At 38.3% G+C, this 23,941-nt stretch overlaps 1 protein-coding gene across 1 annotated transcript in view; it reads left to right on the forward strand.

Annotated features, from left to right (window-relative positions):
• synpra (synaptoporin a) overlaps positions 1–23,941 on the forward strand; it is a 320,849-nt gene that overhangs the window by 214,888 nt on the left and 82,020 nt on the right. The window contains exon 3 of the mRNA XM_072280118.1: positions 4,725–4,849. Within this exon, the coding sequence (XP_072136219.1) occupies positions 4,725–4,849 (125 nt within the window). The remainder of the gene's footprint in view (positions 1–4,724; positions 4,850–23,941) is intronic.

Genomic DNA, 23,941 nt, shown 5'->3' on the forward strand with positions numbered 1-23,941 from the left:
GTATTTGTGGCCTCTACTAGAGGATGAAGCTAGGAAACTCTGGCAGTGGTCTAGGGACAAAAGACTAATCGAACCATCTGGTTCCCTCCAAAGTTTCCCTCAGAATAAATGGCACTTGCTGCACACACAGTTTTATCTGGTAAAATGAAGAAAACACACATCAGGAGGATTTCGCAAGTTAGATTTTGAAAACAGAGTGGTGCTCCAATCAAAGAGACGAGACTAGAAAATTAAAACAAAATTGAAATGTGAACACAAAATGAGGCAAACACTCAGCAGTTCAGACAGTATCTTCGGAAATAGATATAGAGTTAACATTTTGGGTTAGTGACCCTTTACCAGGGCATACTTTTCAATAAAACTGAGATTGACCAGCAGAGTTTTCTTGTAAAAGTGCATTAGACACACGGAACTAGGGCAGGTAAGTGAGTTCACATACAGATCAGACGTTTATTTAATTAAACTGTGAATAGGCCTGAGGGATTGAGTGGCCCACTTCTGCTCCTATCTTTCTGCCTTAAGTGTTGCAAGTTGCTAGGCGAGTCTGGCTTTGGGGTCAGACCAAGATTGCAAAGGCTCCTATGACGGGGATGCATTGTTAAATTGAATTTGCTGTGTCTATAAATGTTTCATCTAGATGTTCTGGAATAGTCGAATGCATTGACGTATGTGGAACACCTCCATTTTGAAATACTGCAATGTGTACTATACTGGATATTTTCCAGCTATGTTGCTCCTGAAAAATTAGACACAGCACTATTATAAATGAATAAGGATATATTTTTATTTCTGTCTAGGCTAACTGATGTTCAAGGAGCAAATCATGATCTAAATTAAAAAGTGAATTGCTTTAGAAATACCCTTTGAACTTTTTATATATATGTGAGGCACAAATATTGTGATTCTCCAAGTTAAACTGTTTGATATGCAGATAATAAGATTAAAAACAATTACATCAGATCCTTCTTTTCCCAAATTGTCTGCCAGCCTGTGTGCCTATTAAGAAAAGATGCCTTTCATCCTGGTCATTGTAGCTTTTATTAAAATCAATACAAGTGCAGTTGATTTTTCTCATTCTCAGCTTTTACTCACTTGATTGTTCCAGTGATCAAGGGGAAGAAGTAGGAGGTTAGCAGTAACAAGTAAAGAGATTGGAGGTACATTGGGTGTGCTGGAGATAAATCACATTGCAATTGTCAGATTCGTCAATTAAGCAAACATTAGTGCTCAGAAATAGCTCCACTTCCATATTTTTAAAGGGCAAGTACAGCATAAAAGCTGCTGAGATTTCGCGAGGTTTTATTTGCCATTAATCTGTGTCATTCTGGGACTCTTGGGAAACTGGCTTGGGCCTGTGGCACAGGAGTCAATCAGCTTATGCCTTGTGGTGGTGGTGGGGGTGGACGTTGGTTAGAGCTTTTCCTGCCATCGTCCTGTGATTCCTATAGAGATGTGACAGCACGATCCAGAATCAGAATCAGGTTTATTATCACCGGCATGCTACATGAAATTGCTTAACTTAGCAGCAGCAGTTCAATGCAATACATAATATAGAAGAAAAAAAAATTAAAATAATAATAAATAAATCAATCAATTACAGTATACAAATGTTGAATAGATTCTGCAAAAAACAGAAATATTGTACATTAAAAAAGTGAGGTAGTGTCCAAGGGTTCAATGTCCATTTAAGAATCGGATGGCAGAGGGGAAGAAGCTGTCCGTGAATCGCTGAGTGTGTGCCTTTAGGCTTCTATACCTCCTGCCTGATGGTAACAGTGAGAAAAGGGCATGCCCTGGGTGCTGGAGGTCCTTAATAATGGATGCTGCCTTTCTGAGACACCACTCCCTGAAGATGTCCAGGGTACTTTGTAGGCTAGTGCCCAAGATGGAGCTGACTAGATTTACAACCCTCTGCAGCTTCTTTTGGTCCTGTGCAGTAGCCCCTCCATACCAGACAGTGATGCAGCCTGCCTGAATGCTCACCACAATACATCTATAGAAGTTTTTGAGTGTTTTTGTTGACTTGCCAAATCTCTTCAAACTCCTTATGAAGTATAGCCGCTGTCTTGCCTTCTTTATAAGTGCATTGATATGTTGGGACCAGGTTAGATCTCGGCTGAGCCATTCAGTCTCCCCCTGCTCTCCCACTCAGCCCAATAGCCTGCAAGTTTTTAATCCCTTTAACCATGAAATCATTGATCATCTCTGTTCCACCACATCCATTGCAATGAGTGCTAGGTCATTACCATACCTCCTCATAACAGCGGACCCCACCTCCGATAACCCTTGCCAAGAAACCTGAAATCTGTGGCCTCCTAGTTTCTGTAACTTGGGTAAAGAGGAACAACATTTCTCTCTGTAACACACACAAAATCCTGGAGGAACTGAGCTGGTCTGGTAGCATTGTTGTTTCAGGCTGAGATCCATGCTGCCTGGCCTGCTGAGTTCCTCCAGGATTTTGTGTGTGTTAACCTGGACTTCCAACATTTGCAGGATCTCTTGCGTTTATTATGTCTCATCCAAACTTAACATTCTCTTGTAAATTTTCTGTCATATTTCACCTCAATTATTTTTTGGTCCAAGAAGAACCTTCCTTCATATCTGGGGAGGATTGGATTATTTCCCTTATCTTCTCTCGTACTTTCTTCAGCAATTTGAAATGTGAGTCATCTGGGCCAAGCAATGTACTATTCTCAGTCCATTCTGTTCATCAGTTTTTAACCCATTCATCTTCACTTGAACTGATATTTTGTCAATGTGCTAAGAAATCTTCCTCGCTTCTCAATAGTCAGTATAGCAAAGGCTTCATAGCTGTAAACTCTGCTTGCAGGGTCCAACAGGAAATGTAATAGAGCGCAGTTTGCGCTGGTGTGCAAAACCACCAGAGCAATACGCTGACCATATCTTACCTCATGTCACTATTTTATTTAGAGGAAATCCAACTGGCTGGTGGTGCTTTTTGTGAAGCACACCCAAAGAAATCAGACTTTAATTTCTAATCATAAGATCATAGACTTATAATTATTTCCCAGGCAGTTCAAATCAAACATTGAGTTGTTTTTTTTTTTCACTTTTAAACAGAATATCCTGAGCATATATTTTCTGGTGCTTTATATCAGGATTAATTATTAATTGTTTTAGAACAATATCCATTTTAGATTAGTAGAGATACTTCTGCTTTAATAACAGACTTTTTATTAAAAACCCAACCATAGGATCATGGGGTAAAGTCCAAATCATAATTGTTCTGGGTTTATCATTCCACAGTATCAGCTCAGTCTGGTATCCATTTTATTATGTAGAGCTTTAATTTATTTTTATTTAGAGACACGCCATGGTAATGGGCCCTCCTGGCTCAATGACACCCATGTGACCAATTAACCTAGTAACCCGTACATCTTTGTTATGTGGGAGCAAACCACATGGTCAAAGGAAGAACATACAAATTCTTCACAGACAACGGCAGATCTGAACCCAGGTCACTGTCACTGTAATAATGTTCTGTTAACCAATACACCACCCCACCCATATAATTAACTAATTCTGCACTGTGATCAATATATTAACTGGGATAGCAGCAGTTTCAAGCATTTCAACATTTCAAAAAAAATTCTATTTTTGTAATTTTTAGGTTATGTTTTCCATTGCATTACACTCCTATAGCAATCAATAATATTTATGATATATTTTGGCTTGTTTTTTTATCGTTGTTAAGGACTAAGTAATTGTTCATTAAATACTGAAAATCTGAAGTTGCTCTCTTAGATTCCTTGGGCCCTCATAGGTCTTATTGATTGAATCTTTGTTAATAAGTGGATCAGTGAGAAACTAAATTAATTCCAAATTGTACTCACTACAGGAAATGTATGTGATCATTTACTGGGGAGTTTAAATTTTCTAAACCATAGTTATTGCTTAACATAATCTCTAGACTAAAAGTATCATATGGATTGTGATGCTCGCTGTTCAATATTTCATATTATTGCACATTTTTTTCCATTTTACTCAATGATATTTGAATATCTGCATTAATGTTGAGCGCACGTTCCAAACTCTAAATTATTTTAAATGCTAGTTTAAAATTGTGGGCTTTAGCTCCTGATTTATTCTTTAAAGAATTCAACTTGCTTGTTGCCTTCACTGCTGCTGGGCACCAGGTGTTCCTGTAACTAATGGCAGACAGCAAATGTATTTGGGAAACGAGATACAGTTTCCTTAAGGTCAGAGGCAAATACCACCACTTTCACTCTGATGGACCATTGCACTTATTTTAATACAAAATAGGCACAAGAATGGTAATGGGAGAAATGAAGACTTTTGAACAGATAATAGGAGATGTTTTAAAACTATTCAAAATCTTATGTGCATTGTAAAATGATTACTTTTTAAAAATTTAATTTTAACCAATACTAAGAATTAATTCAAGCAACAAGATAAAGTAAACTATTTTGCTGATGGTCAGTGTCTGATGTTGTGGAATGTTCACCAGTCATGGCCTGCTGCTGAAGTACAGCTCAGCACATTAATGCGCTGTGGTTGCTGGGTCCAACTGAAGAAAAGGAGGTCAAATGCACAGATCTCTAGTTAATCTCTGTTTAATGAATTTAATCGATTTTGATTAAACAGTCATTTTATAAATAGCTTTTTCATTCTGCCTTGATGGTTAAAATACAATAGCAACTTGCCACAATAGGTCAAATGTCCATTTTTTTTTCTCTTGGCAGATTTTTGCAATCTTTGCATTTGCAACATGTGGTGGTTACTCAGGAGCACTGAAAGTCAGTGTGGATTGTGCAAACAAATCTGAAAGTAACCTGAATATAGAGATTGGATTTTCATATCCTTTCAGGTATGTTTTTATATTCTTATTGTGTTTAGTATGATAATTCACTGAAGGAACTATTCAATCTTTCATTAATCAGCTACAGTATGTGTCTGAACTTCAACAATATGATCTCATTATGATATAAAATTTTCACTGATTGCTTGCTGAATAACTTTCGGAAACTAGTTAACCAGTTTTTCTGTTCTAAGGTTTCTTTTTATATGAATTGGCACTTGTTTATGGTTCAAGCTGATTTAAACTTCAAATTTTAAACAAATTGGGAGACGGGGCAAAGAAGTGGCTGACGGAATATAGTGTCTGGAAGTGTATGGTCGTGCACTTAGGTGGAAGGAATAAAGGCATAACCAATTTTCTAAATGGGCAGAAAATTTCAAAAATCATAGGTGCAAAGGGGCTTAGGAGTCCTCTTGCAGGATTCCCTAAAGGTTGAGTCAATTATAAGGAAGGCAAGTGCAATGTTAGCATTCATTTCAAGAGGTCTAGAATATAAAAGCAAGGATGTAATGCTTAGGCTTTATAAAGCATCAGTCAGGCCGCAGTTGGAATATTGTGAGCAGTTTTGGGCTCCTTCTCGAAGAAAAGATGTGCTGGCATTGGAGAGGGTCCAAAGGATGCACACAAGGATGATCCCAGGAAAGAAAGAATTACTGTATGAGGAGCGTTTAATGGCCCTGGGCCTGTACTCACCTCGAGTTCAGAAGAATGAGGAGGGGTCTCATTGAAACCTATCGAATAATGGAAGCCCTAGATAGAGTTAACTTTCAGTGGATGTTTTTGATAGAGGGAGATTTTAGGACCAGAGGGCATAGCCTCAGAGTAGAACTACAGCCACTTAGATAACAGAGATGATGAGAAAGTGCTGAATGTGTAGAATTTATTGCTACAGATAGTTGTGAAAGCCAAGTCATTGGGTATATTTATAGCAGGGATTGATAGATTCTTGATTAGTCAGGGCACCACAGGTTACAGGGAGAAGGCAGGAGAATGGAGTTGAGAGGGATAATGAATCAGCCACGATGGAATGGTGCAGAAGACACAAAGGTCTTATTCTGCCTCTCTGTCTTATGGTCTTATACTCTTAAACTGATACAGATGTATCTGAGTTACAAATCTCCAATATACAGGCATCCCTACATATGAACAAGTGCATTCAAGCACATACCATGGAAGTATGATTATTATAGCAAGTAATTTTTGGTGACTTAAGGACATAATCAACTGATGTATGTTGGTAAAAATGGACCCCATATATTACCTGCAATGGCCTGTAGATCTTATTCCAAAGGAATGTGCACAATACTATAAAAAGGAAATCAAACTTACCACTCCAGAAGAGAAATGTTTTTCTATGAATCTGGTTACTTGACCTCAGTCCGACAAGATCATGACACAGAGAAGCAAAAAATCTATAGATGCTGCAAATCACAAATAAAAACAAAGTACTGAAAATATTCAACAGTTTGTGCAGTATCTGTGGACAGAGCAGCGGAGTTAACATTTCGGGCTAATAATTGTTCATCTGACCCAACTATTGGCTGTATAACAGTTCACTCTCTCTTGGTATGGTAAACATGAGCTGCATATGGTATTGATACCCGCTCCTGTTTGGACCTACATGTAAAGTTTGCAACTTCTGCATTGCTACTGCACTGACAAGTGGGAATTGAGTCAACACTTAAAGAATCACAAAGAAGGCGCACCAGTAGCTTTACTTCATTAGGAACGTGAGGAGATCTGGTGTGCCACCAAACACTTCTGCGAATTTCTACAGATGTACGGTGGAGAGCATTGTGGCTCGTTGCATCACCGCCTGGTATGGGGGCTCCGATGCACAGGACCATAAGAGTCTGCAGTGGGTTGTAGCTTCAGGCAGCTCCGTCATGGGCCAGCCCTCCCTATCATTGAGGACATCGTCAAATGGCAGTGCCTCAAGAAGGTGGCATCCATCGCTAAAGACCCTCACCAACCACAACATGCCTGCTTTTCATTACTGCAACTACATACCATGTGACTGTAGAGGTATACCTAGATCTGCTAGAGTGTTCACCAACTAGAAAAGATTTCATATCATTGATGGTCATCTGACCTGCAACCACAAGATCTTTCTCTAGCTCTGGAACACATATATATGTATGTGTTCATTAATTTATAATAATGTATTGCACTTTAAAATAAATACTTATACAGCTGCCAGGATCCAATCATCCTACACCTTCCAACTATCATCTTCCAACTGCTCATTGAAAACATGATTGATTAGCCTGGTGAGGAACTGTGGTAATGATCTGAAGTGCTCCAGTCAAAGCCATCTGTTCATTTGAAATGTTCACAAGCAAAAATACATTTCAGATTGTATTTTAGATTCCTTGATTTCTTTTCAACATGATCCAGGCATAGTATCAAGAACAGTGGTGGTCTGCTCAGGGCAGCAAGTGTTGGACTCAGTCTCTATGTCTAAAGAAAAAGAGAAGGAAGAAGATTCAGCCAGTGCCCTAGAAACAGAAGACATTGCTGCATTGAATTCCTGGATTCTGTTCGCCTTTAGCTATGCCATCAATGAAATCTGGATGACAATTTTTGCCTCAACACAATCCAGTCTAACAAACAACCATACACACCTTCTCTGACCCTGCTGCTCAAAGGCTGCCCATAGTCTCACTATTCCACAAAAGTTAAAAAGGAACTTTTCGGGCATGTGAGAAAGTAATGTCAGAAAATGCCTTGAGGTTGAGTACAAACCATGCATACCTTTTGCAAAATGTTTGATAAAGGACCACTAACATGGTGCTTCTCATAGGTCAGCACAATACAGTATGGGAGTGGAAAAAATGTCAAATGCTCATATTGAGTAAAGCATGATTTGCATCCCTTCACCCATCTCATATGAATAATACTTCTGCCTTCATTAAAGGGATTACAATTTTGGTGTTTATTTCTCTTTATATCCCTTTATGTTTGGTTTTAATTATCTAAAATAAATTAATAGTATTCAATATAATTAAAACCAAACATAAAGTGATATAAAGACTTTTAAGACTTTTATGTAAGATGTTATATGTATATTATTTATATACATAAAGTAATATTAAGACTAAAACTAATAAAAATGCAAATTAAATGTGAATTTAAGTAAAGGTATGACATTCATATTTAATTTGCATTATTTGTATTATTTTTATATTTTTGCTATTTACATGATTTTAACCTCTTAAAGATCAGAAATTATTTAAATAACCTTTGGCAGCACAAACTGTAAAAAGGTCATCAGAACAAGGCCTGAAGGTTGAAGGCACATGGGTGCAATGGGTAAGTGCATTATGAGAACAGCATGGAGACAAACTCAATGTACAAGTTGTCTCATTCTCAACCATACAGACGAGCAGAAGCACAACACTCCACTGCTAGTTAGTAACATAATGCTCTTCAAAACAAATTCACATCATAAATATGATTCTGATTCTTTTTAGCAGAACCCTATGTGCTCTTGTGGTCTTCTGACATTTCCCTCTGTGAGGCACTGCATTTTTTTAATATGGAAGTGAGGCATGGAGCAGCCAATGCTCGGGTATCTTTCAACTTTTTGAAAAGTGACACTCATAATCTGTAAGCCCTTAGTAAAGACCTACAGTAGCTACATTAGTTGGATTGCTACATTTGATGCTTGCATGTGGAATTCTTCTTAGGGTCAATGGCATCATTGCAAATGTTTGTGACATGAATCTTATGCTCAATATGCATTCCTTTAATCTCCCTGCAAGAGGACTTTCTGGGGCTGGGAATCCTAACAGAGCTGCACACAATTTCTGTTTCATCCCCAGATTGACATCTGCTCCCACCTGGGCAGAGATTGGAGGATCCTGATATCCTGATGTCTGTAGATTGTGGCCCTTGTCTCTGCACCTGTGGCTGACTAATGAGGGGTGAGGCATTAACTGCAAACACATTCTGTGTCTGAGTAGTTCTGTGGAAGGCATTTGTCTGGGGAGGAGTTGTTCTCCTTTTGCAGTACAACCTGCAGATCAGGTGAAATAGTAAAGGCATGGATTAAAATTTTCAAGGGAAGATTTTTTTTCACAATTTTCATGACATGCATGATCATTCTTCAGTTCAGATAAGCAAATGTTGTGTGTATTGAGACTGAGAATTCTGTCCTTTCTCAAGTGTTCACAGTATTCTGTACTAACTTCTGCAATTGGTGATGATGAGGAAAAGGAATGACAGAGCGCCGCTGAGTGTCGGTGGCGACTGGGAAGATTGGGAGGGCACTACGTGTATACAGAGAGATACATCTGCATTCAGAGCTGGTGCAAAAAGTGATGTGTTTCAGGTTCAGCTTCATAATTAGATTTACTATCACTGACGTACTACATGTCGTGAAATTTGTCATTTAGTGGCAGCAGTAAAGTACAAGACATAAAAATGACTATGAGTTACAGAAGAAATAAATAGTGTAGAAGATAAACATTGAGGTGCAGTTCATGAGTTCATGAAGTGTTTAGAAATCCAGTGGTGGAGGAGAAGAAGCTGCTCTGAAAGACGTTGAGTCTGGGTCTTTCTGTGGACTTAAGAAGGTAAGTGAGGTAACACGCTAAATGAAATCAATGTGAATGTGGCAATGTGCCCATTCTTCAACATGTAACGAGGTCAATAAGTTGCTTATGATCTTGAGTGCAGAAATGGGGTTGACATTCCAACTGCTGATTTCCATGGTTATCTCCAGCTTTGTAATCCTGTTAGCTGTGGACTTCTCCCTGCTGTTTGATGCTGCCCAATATGTTAATGGAATGACTAAGTTAAATCTGCTCCAAGGACTATGCTGCCAAATAAATCAAATCTCCTGTCACGGGTATGCTTCCCTGTTCCTGTGCATTGAAAGATAATATTCAGCTCACATTCTCCAATAATACGAAACATTATTTTGTAAGTAATATTTACAAAAGGTAAAAAAAAGTATAATAATACTTTCAATTATGAAATAGCAAAATAGCTGTTTAAAATTCACGATTCTTCTAGATTGTTCCTTTCAACATCCAAAAACTCAAGGCCATATTCCACTTTTCCAACCAATACTGGGAGCTGGGTTTCCAAGCTGCTCTTTTGTGTTTGAACACAGCATGTCTAAAGAAATGAGACAATCTGGGAGGCTGTTTTTATTTGGAGCCTGGGGAAGTAAGCTCATGGAACTTCAAAGCATTGTGTATTAGGTGACATCAAGAAAGAAAATGTTCAAGGACCATGGAGAAGCACACTGCTCATGCAGGATTGTGCAGGAAATCGATCACAAAATTCTGATCCATATTCTGCTGTGGGATTTTCAAAATGTTCTGCAAACTAAGTGGCAAATTTATGAATGACACATAAGGTCACTACCAGTTGTAATGTATTGGTGTCACTTGTTTTGTTTTTGGCAGACTGGTGCTTGCAGCAAGTTTTAAACAGATACTCAAGAGTTTGATCTCTGACAGTGTAGGCAGGATCGGTCAGACTGGGTGACCTTCCTAGGGGGAATATTCAATACACAATTCTGCAGAATCAAAAACAAAATCCAGCAAGCTTTTGGGTATGCACAACTTCAAGTGTGAATGCAAGTTAACTCTCAAAAAGGAATAGCATGTATACTTGAGAAGTAAATCGGCTACAGGGGGCTCTGGGAAACAAGTCAGTGTGTGGTACCAGTGGTCACAGGCAAGATGGGCCAATTGCTGCTTCCTATGCCATATGATTACAATTCATCATTAAAGGTAAATGAGAAAATATTAAAGGTCTTAATTCTTGCTGGCAAGCAGCAAAAGCTGATCTAATTGTGGCTTGATTGTTAGATCTGGTCCATGTTGCAGCTGGCTGACTGTCACCCAAAACATCCAATGTCACCCAACAGGCTGGAAGGTGGCAAGTCTCAGGAGCCTTAGCAGGTGGCAAAAGTTAGAACCTGAGATATAGTACCTCAGACTCACTAATTCTACGTAGAAGATCTTTAAATCTACCTAGTGAGCCCCTGCATAATGCCTATCAGCTTACACGAAGCAGAGAGTACAGTTTAAATTATACTGAAGACCCAAAGTCACTGAGCTTTGGGTTATGTGTGCTGATGAGGTTTTAGACTTAATCAGGAAGGTGCTGAATCACTGAATAAAACATCAACATTAAACTATCCACAAAGCAATAACTCAATGGCTTGAATTTTAAATGTCATTTTCCCAACTTGGAAGTCATCCCTGCATGTTTTTTTATTATTTGATGAACAGTTACAAACCTTAAGGAATTTCTTAAGAAGGCAGTTGTAAACAAATATGTAAAATACTTACATCTTAACTACCTCAACAACAAATAATAGATCAAAAGATACTTGCATTATCTAAGTAATTGTGGATAGGAATTTCATTTACTTTGTATCTTAAGGAAACTTGGTACACCAGCAGTAAATGGTGTTACAGATATTATTTTTCCTTCGAGAGGACCACGTCCTTGCATAGGGTTTGGAAACGTTCATGCCTCAATGACCTGAAAAGCTGTGTTGGCTGGAATCAGGGCCTTGTGCTTTGACTCTTGGTAGGGTCACCCATGCCAAACAGGTCAAAGGGTAGAGACAAGACTAAGAGTAGTCCACCAATCCTCCAGGTTCAGGGACTCAGTTCAGAGGCAACAACGCTGACTGGTCAAAAAACATTGTTATAAAAATGACAATGAAGAATCCTATGCCAATAGGGAAAAAGAAGCCTGAACATCCTTTTTTCCGCCAATACACTCTGTATCAACAATATATATCAAGCCTGTAGAAGTTATGGTTTCATTAATATATCCTGATGAAATATATATGTGTGTATGTGTGTGTGTGTGTGTGTGTGTGTGTGTGTGTAGCCATTAATATGTATATACAAACTAATGATGTAAACCACTTGTTTGTAAAATGTGCTTGACATGACACTGGTGAAAAATGGCCAGAAACTAAAAGGAGTTTGTCATTACATGAAAGGAAATGAAGATTTTGTTGGAAGCCTGAGGCTAATCTGTAATTGGTGTTATTACAATTTTCAATTTATGTGGGCTAAAAATTGATGCATCCACCCCCTGAGTGAAAGATGTAAATACCCAAAAACACCTGATTTTGCTGAAGCTAAAGTAATATTCCCAAGTGAACCAAAACTAAAACTGAAACGTTCAGGCCTCAGTGTTTCTTTCACTGAATTTGTTTTGATATAGTGATGGAGAGTGTTTGCAGAGGGAATGTCATAGGTGTTAAATTCAGCACCCCAGGGTCCAAACCAACCACAAATTATAGATATAGTATGACTAACAGACTAAAAAACACTATTTCTTGAGGTATCCATGACTTTCGCCAAGCATCATTGTCATCATTATGTGCTGTGTCATATGACGTAGGCTATCACGGTCTCACGACCATGATTGTGCTTGGCAAATTCTCCTACAGAAGTGGTTTACCACTGCCTTCTTCCAGGCAGTGTCTTTACAAGACCGGTGGTCCGAGCCATTATCAGTACTCTTCAGGGACTGTCCGCCTGCCATCAGTGATCGCATAACCATAACTTTTGATATCAGAATCAGGTTTAAAATCACCAGCATATGTCATGAAATTTGTTAACTTAGCAGCAGCAGTACCATGCAATACATGATAATATAGGAAAAAAATAAGTAAATCAATTACAGTAAGTAAATACAGTACATGTATATTAAATAGTTAAAGTAAAAATAGTTCAAAAACAGAAGTAATAAAAAAAATGTGATGTAGTGTTCGTGGGTTCAATGTCCATTTAGGAATTGGATTTAGGAATACACACCAGCTGCTCATACCACCATCCCCCACCTGCTCCCATGGCTTCATGTGGCCCTGATTTGGGGGAGGGGGATTAAGCATGTGCTACACTTTGTCCAAGCAAGGGTGAACTGAAGGCTAATGGAAGGAAGGAACACCTAAAACCTCCCTTGGTAGAGGTGTAACCCCACCCCACCACCCCCTTTAGCCAATAGATTATTCAAATGTGTTTTTAAGGTGATAAGGGTAGGTTCAAAGGGGTAAATTGTGTGGGATAAGTATTTTACTCAGCGAGTGGTGGGTGGTGTGGACGCAAACACAGCAGGGGTATCTATAAAATTTTTGAAGAATAGATAATAAGTTTCAATGAATACACATGCAGTACCATAAAATCTAGCCCACTATAATCCAAATTAATGAAACATATAAGGCATTTTGACTTGGAGTATAATTAAATGTATTGGAGCCTAATGGAGTTCAAAACTTATCAAGTTGACAAGCTAGTCTGATTCAACTGGTTACTGGTATTCCTTATCATTTAAATCCCCCTCCTTCATATTGAAGTTGTTATTGCAAATTCTAAAATAAACAAATGATCCATTGCAACAAAGGTGTGGAGTTAATGCCATCATTAATGTGATTTAATAAACATACTTTTAAATGCACTATTTGATTATTTCCATTGTTTTCAAAGACAGCTGCCATTTTCAGGTTATCTGTGATGGTGCGACAGAAGTGATGTTACTGTAACTACACTCAAACACAGGAGTTACATTTGATAAACTTCACTCATAAAATTTAAAATCCACTTGGTGGCCTTTGTAAAAAGCCTTTTAATTTAACAGAGAATTACCTGCTCTTTTCTGGCATTCATTATGTGAGATTTGTCACTAATCCTGAATGAATGAATGAAAATATGCTGCTAAAACTCACATGATTTTCTCAGTTAGGTTATTTGTAAATACTGAGTATCCTAGTCTAGGTTCAGATTGAGGTTACTGAAAGGAATACTGCAGGAAGACAACATTGGTTTGTAATTGAAGGGGATAAGAAGTATTTGTCTTTTGGGGAGGGATGGATTTTGGATGAGTTTTTTTTAGCACTCATTAGAATGAAGGAAGATCAGGACCATAGAGTGAAACGGTTAAATAATTACATGTGAAAATGAATGGAAATTATGTTACTTTTATAATTATAATGCTATCAGACTGATTTCTTTGATAGTGTGATTGCTGCATGACAAGAGATTTAGTTGACTAATCTAGGTTGAGATTATTTTCATTATGGTTTAGAAGAAAGAGAGGTAATCTTAATTAAACTAATATATTCTGACAGGACCAGATAGATTGGATGCAGGAAGGATTTTAGCTCTTGGCTAGGATGTCTAAAGTGAAGTTTCACTATCTCAGATCAACAGATTTAGAACTGAGTAGAGGAGAAATTTCTTCATACAGAGGTGGTGAACGTGTGGAATTTGCTATCACAAGGCACTAGAGGCCAGACCATTGACTTTTAAAGATAAATTCCAAGACATATAAAGGATATATGAGGAGAGAGTGGTAATATATTGCTGACTTGCAAACAATACATTCATGATTGTGTGATGACTGCTCAGAAGGCCAAATGGCCTACATCTGCTCTTATTTTTCTATGTTTCCATCACTGATGCTAGATTCTTCTAATTATTAGTACACTCATTATTAGTATCCTCAGAAATAACTACACTCAAATTATCTGCCAAAAAAACCACCACTCCAACTTTAAGACCTGCTTGAGCCCAATTTCTTATGTTAGGTCGAGCTTGGAAGTAAGTCTCCCTGAAATTTTTTGCATCTGTATGCCCAAGGCTAACCCAAGTTATTATCACCACCACACATAAGGCAGATGTGATGTTGAGGGGGTATTTGGTGTGCAGCTGCAGAGGTTGTTTCTGGACTAAACCATAATGATATTATTTGTTCAGCACTCATTCAGTTAATATTCTCCAATACTAAAAGAATTACTTTGAATTAGAAAGTAATTTTCCAAGTGGAAATCCTATTTTTTTTATTATGAAGTGGGGCATAATGGATACACAGCAAGATCAAGATGGGGGTGAGATATAACAGAAAAAGTCTTTATAATTACTCATCAAATATGATCGAAGGAGATCTGAGTTTGACTTTTAACATCATTATTTTCTCAGGAGTTTACTGTTCCTCTGTGGAATATAACCATTAATTAATAGCTGAATACCATGAAATACAACAACGCAGCAACCTGTCACACTCAACATCGCTTTGCTTTCCTTTATAACTGAAGCCTACACAGCAACACTAGTCACATTAGTCAAATGGCTCCAACAAGGAGGGTAATAACACAGCTGAATTTGCATATTGTTTTCCAAAATGCATGTGCTTCTCAAAATGCAGGTGAAATATTGAAAACAGGTGATGGTTTTCCATTTGCCCAAGGACCTGTGAGCTCTTTCGGCCTCTTGCTGCTTTGTTGTTCCTTGTAGAAAATGGGGCTGCAACCTTTTAAACACTGTTGAACACTGGTTGAGTTTCCCTCTTAACCAGAAAAGGCAAATGCCAATAGTAGTTTCTGAACTCAAACTCACAGCCAGGAAAGGAACTTTACTGAATCATTAGCTAGATTAACTTTTGTCTTCATTGTTTATATGGCAGTCAGTAAAACAGATTATTGGGCCAAATTTTCATTGCATTGAAAGGTGGATTTACAGCTTTGGCAAGGAATATGATTTTTTTCCTGTGTTCAAAATATTTAGATCAATATAAACAATCCAATAACAGCATTATAATGCTATTAATAATTCAGATATTCTTTAAAATGGACATTATATATTCAGAATATGGTTTGCAAAACTATAGCTCATTTCATCAAGCACAGATGCCAGATTAATGCCTTGCATTATTTATAACATACAACACTTTAATAGCACCAACTGCATGTCTGTATTTGTATGATGCTGACAATGTAAAAAAAATTGTCATAAATTACTTACACTAAACAGTACATAAAATTAGTTCGAATTCTGGATGCCTTTTTGTGATGTCTTCTTTCTATGGAGTGAAATTTCAACTTTAACATTCTGACATTGCTTTTTTACCTATGATGTGGTTTTGGATGGGTTTTGTTAACTCACCGGGTGGATGTTAAGAAAGTTTTGTGTATCATGGGAGAAGGACTACAGTGTGTACTATGTGTAAAATGGAACAGCCGAATAGTCCCCTTCTTTGATCTCTTTTTCAAAACATGCTTTCATGTGCTTCCATACCTCCAGTGAAACTACTTAGAAACTTTAATCCATGCAGATCTACACTAAAATGGCTATTAGAATCCAAAGTGGATCATACGATTCTAATTTCATATCAAAAGTGTCCTTCAAAGCAGAAATTGGCAGCTGCATATTAATATACCTTGTGAAAGTTGCAATTGACTAATCAGAATCAACAATGCAGTGGCAAGTTACAAATCTTATTTTAAGGCACCTTCTGCTGAATTGGTTAGTTATTATCAACCCAACAGTATGTCAACAAAAGGAGACTATTAGCTTTCAAATGCATCACGCCATTTATTTGTGAACTTGTTCCCTAAATCAGTATTATAAAATATTTTCTTAAAAAATTATACATGCTGATTTTATGGTGGATTTGTTTTCTGGTGGTTGTAACCATGGCAACTGTAATTCTTGTTTTCATAGTGTTGCTTAAATTCTTGGGTTATAAAGAATTTTCTATGCATGATTTTGCAACATAATTCATGTTGATCAAGAGTGTTCCTAATTATCTAAGTTTTATCATCTTTACACGGCATTTACATGCCGATTATAATCATAACAAACTATTCATACTGCGTATGCTTCACAGACAGCTGAACATTTCAGCTCATCTATTGTGCAAGGAGAAAATGAAGATCAATAAATAGAGATGGATCATAATATTTAGTGGGGATTGCACTGAGCATAATTGGTTTTAGGCATGTCAGTTATTCTTCATTTCTATTCTGTACAAATGTAACGATCTGATTTTATGTAGGACATTTAATGTTGTGAAATGCTAAATGCAGCAGATTAGATTGTATGGCATTCTCAAACTGAAACTTCACTCAAAGAGTAGGCTTTAAAAATTGTCTTAAAGAAGAAGGATAGGCAGGGAGGTAAGAGAAAGGATTTCAGAATTTAAGGCTTAAGGAATTGTCAGTCCCATACTGATTAGTGAGGAAAGGAAACTAGGGATGAATAAATGGCCAGAGTTGGTCAACTATGGAACATGTAGCTGGTCAATGTGCTTGGGGTATTACAGTTGGGTGAGAATTTCCAAATAAGATTGGGTGCTAATGTAGCTCAGTGGAGTGTGAGATGAAGTGTGAATTTCTTTAGCCAGAAAGTGGCGAATCCATGGAACTTTTTTGCTACAGGCAAGCTGTGGAGGTCAAGTCTTTATATAGATTTAAGGCAGAAGTTGATAGATTCTTGTTTGGTCAGGGCATGAAGGGATACCAAGAGAGGGCAGGAGATTGGGGCTGAGAGGAAAATTGGATCAGCCATGATGAAATGGCAGAGCAGACTCGATGGGCCAAGTGGCCTAATTCTGCTTCTATATCTTATGGTTTTACAGACTTATGATAATGGCATGATGGAATTCCATAGCATGGAGGCTATGGGAAGCAAAAATTTGAACGAATTCCTTTACCAAAAATGTGTGGCTGAAGAGGAATACATTGGAGAAGTCTAGGGACAGACCTAAGAAATGTAGGAACACACATAAAAGTTGCTGGTGAACGCAGCAGGCCAGGCAGCATCTCTAGGAAGAGGTACAGTCGACGTTTCGGGCTGAGACCCTTCGTCCTTCGTCCTTTGTCCTGCTGCGTTCACCAGCAACTTTTATGTGTGTTGCTTGAAATTCCAGCATCTGCAGATTTCCTCGTGTTTGAGATAAGAAATATAGGAGTAGGTTTCCCTCAAAATTGATTTTACACTTCATTTTGACAATGATGCTCCTGATCACCAACCTCCTTTTTTTATAGATGTATCTACATGTAGATACAAAATATGAACTTATTCACTAAATACACAGTGATAGTTGGGCAGTTATTGAACCAGGGAGGATTGAAATGTTACCTGTTTATCTGCATTTGTCTCGAATTAGAATGTGTTTTATTTAACTGGTCCTCTATTTGATCTACAGTTACTACATAATACAATGAAAAGGATTGTTCATTTTTGCCTCAGTCCAGTTTTTATTTATTTTATTTTATTTCGAGATGCAGCATGGACTAGACCATTCTGGCCCTTTGACCTGCGCCGCTCAGCAACCCCACAATCTAACCATACCCTAATCACGGGGCAATTTACAACAATTAACCTACTAACCGGTGCATCGTTGGACTGTGGGAGGAGACAGAAGTACCCAGTGAAAACCCATGCATTCCACAAGGAGTGTGTACAAGACTCCTTACAGAAGACACCAGGATTGAATCCCAAATCCGACGCCTCGAGCTGTAATAGGATTACTAACTGCTGCGCTACCGTGATGCCTCAAACAGCGCCTTTAAGTTTGTTTATGGCTGATAGATGTTGTTCACATCTTAGTTTAAAAATTTCTATCATTTTTCCATTTTTCAGTACCATGCTGGTCACCAGATCCAAGGAGCTGTCAGTCTGCATTTGGGTTAACGTCTGCTTCTGTCACTGTTTGGTGAAAATTGGAGAAATATTCATTCTTGTGCTGTTTGTGAGATGTCACAGCCCAGAGACATGACAATTAACCATGGTAAAAATAGAAATAACAATAGTTAATTACTAGTTAACAGTTCACACTACATGACAATTTCCTGAATGTGATTAACATCAAACACATCGCAATTTACTTGGATCTTTCATTTAATTTTGTAAAATCATTCTACTCCTGCCCTACATGTGGTACATTGTTTTAAATATTAATGTAGTTTCCATTATGCTTTATCCACTATAGGTGGAAAAATGATTCTCTTTCATCTTTTTCGAGTGCCTTTTTAATGTCTGTCTTTTCTCTCTGTTTCTCTGGTTTTTGGCCATCTACTTACATAGAAACATAGAAAACCTACAGCACAATACAAGCCTTTCGGCTCACAAAGCTGTGCCGAACATGTCCCTACCTTAGAACTACCTAGGCTTTACCCATAGCCCTCTATTTTTCTAAGCTCCACGTAGCCATCCAGGAGTCTCTTAAAAGACCCTATCTTTTAGAAGGATGAGAGGGGATCTGATTGAAACATATAAGATTATTAAGGGATTGGACAGACTAGAGGCAGGAAACATGTTCCCGATGTTGGAGGAGTCCAGAACCAGAGGCCACAGTTTAAGAATAAGGGGTAGACCATTTAGAACAGAGTTGAGGAAAAACTTCGTCACACAGAGGGTTGTGGTTCTGTGGAATGCTCTGCCTCAGAAGGCAGTGGAGGCCAATTCTCTGGATTCTTTCAAGAAAGAGTTAGATAGAGTTCTTAAAGATAGCAGATTCAAGGGATATGGGGAGAAGGCAGGAAAAGGGTACTGATTGTGGATGATCAGCCATGATCACAGTGAATGGCGGTGATGGCTCGAAGAGCTGAATGGCCTACTCCTGCACCTATTGTCTATTGTCTATTGTTTCTGCCTCCACCACTGCCGCCAACAGCCCATTCCACGCACTCACCACTCTCTGCATAAGAAACTTACCCTTGACATCTCCTCTGTACCTACTTCCAAGGACCTTAAAACTATGCCCTCTCGTGCTAGCCGTTTTAGCCCTAGGGAAAAGCCTCTGATTATCCACATGATCAATGCCTCTCACTATCTTGTGCACCTCTATCAAGTCACTTCTCATCCTCCGTCGCTCCAAGGAGAAAAGGTCATGTTCACTCAACCTATTCTCATAAGGCATGCTCCCCATTCCAGGCAACATCCTTGTAAATCTCCTCTGCACCCTTTCTATGCTTTTCACGCCCTTCCTATAGTGAGGTGACCAGAATTGAGCACAGTACTCCAAGTGGGGTCTGACCAGGGTCCTATATAGCTGCAACATTACCTCTCAGATCTTAAACTCAGTCCCACGATTGATGAAGGCCAATGCACCATATGTCTTCTTAACCAGAGTCAACCTGCGTAGCAGCCTTGAGTGTCTTATGGACTCAGACCCCAAGATCCCTCTGATCCTCCACACTGCCAAGAGTCTTACTATTAATACCATATTCTGCCATCATATTTGACCAGCATAGTTAACCTGCTATCTTTTTCTCATGTCTTTATTTTGCTCCTTTCTATTCCAGTGGGAATTTATTGGTGATGTGCTGGGATTGCAGGTTACATTTTCATGATAACTTTCCACCTCTCCCCTTTAGTCCTCATTCCCATGATGTGCCCTCCCTGTTTTCCTTCTCAATGCTCCCACCTACCACAGCTCTTACTAATCATTCAGTCTAATCACTTGCTTACCTGCTCTTTGACTTCATCCCATCAACTTCACCTTTCTCTTTCTTTTACTCTGTAAAAGGTCATTAATTTCATCATCCCCTCAGTCGCATCTTCTGAGCCTCACTGTCTTTTCCTTCTTACCTGCATCTCATATCCATGTTCTTCACAGAAAGTTCCCCTGCCTTCCAAATTCAACTTGCTTATTTCATTCTCTGCTTATTAATCAAATTAAAATGAAGAGACCACAGCGATCTCAATTTTCCTTTGGGCATCAGGGTTCTCAGAGCTGGAATTAACTTTGTCCCAAACTACCAACATGGTCTGCTTTCTGATTATTATTAAAGGCTGAAGCTAGACATCCAAAGGGATACCTGCTGACAAAATGAAGAGGAACAACTGAAATGGTTGTTTAACAATGTATTAAGTGTAGTATTAGAATAGATATGGACAGCCTCAAAAGGAAAGATGCACGCTAGACTTCAGCCAAGACACTCGCAAATTTCTACAGATGTACTGTGGAGAGCATTCTAACTGGCCACATCATGGTCTAGTATGGGGGTGGGGGCTACTGCACAGGATTGAAATAAGCTGTAGAAAGTTGTACACTTAGTCAGCCTCAGCATGGGCACTAGCTTCCATAGTATCCAGGACATTGTCAATGACCAGTGCCTCAAAAAGGCAGCATCCATCACACAGGACATGCCTTGTTCTCATTGCTACCATCAAGAAAGAGGTACAGAAGCCTAAAGACACACATTCAATGGATCAAGAACAGCCTCTTCCCCCTGCCATCCAATTACTGAATGGACATTAAACTCATGAACACTACCTCACAACTTTTTTTTAATTTTGATTTTTGCACTAATAAATTAACTGTTTAATACATCCTGTATATACTTACTGTAATTTATGTTTTTGTCTCTATTGTTATGTATTGCATTGTACTGTTGTTGCAAAGACAACAATTTCATGACATGAACCTGATTCTGAGCTACGTTTCTGGTATCTTCACAAATATTGGGAAAGCATGGTTGATTCTTTCTCTTTGTCTAGCACGGTGTTTCCAAACCTGGGGTCCACAGACTGCTTGGATAATGGGGTCCATGGCATAAAAGGGTTGGGAACGCCTGATCTAGCATTGATGAAGCTCACCACTACTACATGCACCTTACTGAAAACAGAAAGTCCTGCAAATACTCAGCAAATTTGGGAGCAACTATAGAGAGATCTGTGCTTCCTCATTACAGAATTGTTTGTGGTAGGCCATCAGATAATATTGGAAGATAAGAAATCAGTTGGTTTTCCATATCCCAGTCCCCAACCAAATTGATAATTGGCAGGTGGTGAGTGCTGCCATCATCCTCACTTTAGGACAAAGTCAGAGTTGTGGTCAGGTAGAAAAGAGTAACAGTTCTCGCTGCCTGATGCCCCCCCCCCTCACATACACTCCAATACCCCCCCCCAGCCTGTTTGATTTACTGTAATCTGTAGAGGAGTATTAATTTCTCTGTCTGCTTATCTCTGTCTCTCATTAAGCTTCTCTATCATGCCTCAAACCCCATGATTTCTGTCCCTTTTTAGAAATGCCTCTTTGTAAATAAAACCAGTGCCTCAAAGTTTTTCAGAAGTAGATTATGTATTTGAATTTTACAACTGTCAACAAAACTGAATTTAAAATCTTAATTTAAAGATTTGAGATCTTTTTTCTAAACGAACTAAAGTGAGCATAAGATGCACTTTCTGATTCCCCACCCGTTCCTGACAATATGCTTTTAAAATTCTGTAAAATTCAAAACAGATCCATATATGTCATTATTTTTCACATCATCAAACCATCTAAAACACACTCAGTAATTAGCAAGCAAAATTTAATCTTCTTATTTATAATACCCAATATTCAAAAAATAGAATATGACAAAATTGTGTCCACCCTGCAGACAACGTGTAACCCTTGTACTAATTGGTAGGGAGTAGTGTTTGAGGACGTAATTGCCATATTGAAATGTATTTTCAATTATATGTTTTGGGAGTGACAGAAAAACTCTACAAATTGTATATACTTTGCATTTATGGCTAGTTCACCTGTTCCTACAAAATGGACATTGCTATGGACTGAATTATATAATGCATCAACTTGAAGGATCAGATAGGAAGATTCAGTGAGCAATTTGTGGACAATTTCTGCAAATTTCTGCTTCCTTCTTGCTTCTACACAGTGAACTGTGAGTATTTTCAGATGGGGGCTCTTAGGCAATTCATACTTTTAGAGGTTGAAGAAGGCAAATGTGAAACACAAGCTATGCTGACTTAGCAATTTTGACTTGTGTCCGAACTCCTTAACACAATGATAGAGCTAATGTCTTCAAACTTTTAGTTGTGCTTAACCTTAAGGGTTCTGGAACAATGAATCTTCCACCAGAATTTCAACTGCAGATTGATCAATTTTCTACAGGAGTCAAAGAAAAGTGATAAGTACAAACATCTGCTTCTATTTCCTATTGTTAGCTAGCAAATATCTGGTAAATTTATGAAATATGAGGAATCTGCCAGAGGGTTTGGAATTGTGCACAGAAATCTCTAAGTACTCTCTTCCACAGAACTACAAAATTTGCATCAAATATGTTATATTTTAATACAGTTAATAATTTTAATTAATCTGGTAAAAGAAAGAAAAGGGGGTCACTACTCAGTTGTATAATCTAAAATAATTCTTTTGCCTCCTGCTTTGAAGTTGGATTGGTTGGCATATTTAGACCAAAACTTAAATACTATAGTTTTTATTGTTCTCCCCTTCTCTCAAGGGCACATTGTTTACTTACCTCCTCAAAACCAATTGTGTCCAATCGGTTTGTGGAGTCAACTGCAACATTTGAAATAATTTAAGTGTGCAACACCACCCAGTGTACCTATCCTTGGAAGACAGTTCCATCCCTATTTGAATGAGAAGATAAAGTAGCCTCGAATCAGTCTTGACAGGTTCCACCATTATTTTGCTCATTTTATTTCTATATCTTAGCTCCGCCTGCCTACAAAGTAATAAAAAACAAGAACGACTGCCAGCGGTTCCTTTGAGGATTGCTCACCACTATGGTTAATGGTAAACTAGTCAAATTTTGTTCGTGCTTTCAGTTATTGACATGGGTGCAGTGCTAGCCGGGGCGCATCCGACACATCTTTAAGAAAAAAGCCGAAATAAACAAGCTAATTAATTAGGCGCTGCCCAGGGTGATTTGAGTATCTCAGAAAATGCTGATCTCCTGGGATTTTTACGCACAACAGACTCTGGCGTTTACAAAGAATGGTGCCAAAAACAAAAAAACATCCAGCGAGTGGCTGTTCTGTGAGCGAATAGATCTTGTTAAATCCACTGGCTGGATGTGTTTTTGTTTTCGTCACCATTCTTTGTAAACTCCAGAGTCTGTTGTGTGTAAAAATCCCAGGAGATCAGCGGTTTCTGAGATACTCAAATCACCCTGGGCGGCACGTAATTAATTAGCTTGTTTATTTTGGCTTTTTTTTTAAAGATGTGCCTGACGCGTTCTGGTGCACTCTGGCTAGCACTGTACCACCAGTTATTGATCACCGACCCAGATTTTTCTGGGTCTTGCCTTTTCAGTCATAGTTATAGAGAAGCTCCTAGTGACCACCTGGAAATGATGTCCAATGCCAGAGTTTCAAGCATAAGTATCGACTGTAGCATTCTGTCTGGAATTGTACTTGATTGTACAGTTATACTGTAATAGACATCTTTGTATTCTTAATGCCCCTGTAGTTAGTATCAAGGATTTGCTCCATAATCTCTAGAAGTGTTGATAAAGCACTTTTCCAAGTACTTTCTTTTTGATTTGTGTAATTATGGACACTCCTGATGAGAGTGCAAGATGCA

Source organism: Mobula birostris, chromosome 16 (genome assembly GCF_030028105.1).
Source record: "Mobula birostris isolate sMobBir1 chromosome 16, sMobBir1.hap1, whole genome shotgun sequence".
Classification (NCBI taxonomy): domain Eukaryota; kingdom Metazoa; phylum Chordata; class Chondrichthyes; order Myliobatiformes; family Myliobatidae; genus Mobula; species Mobula birostris.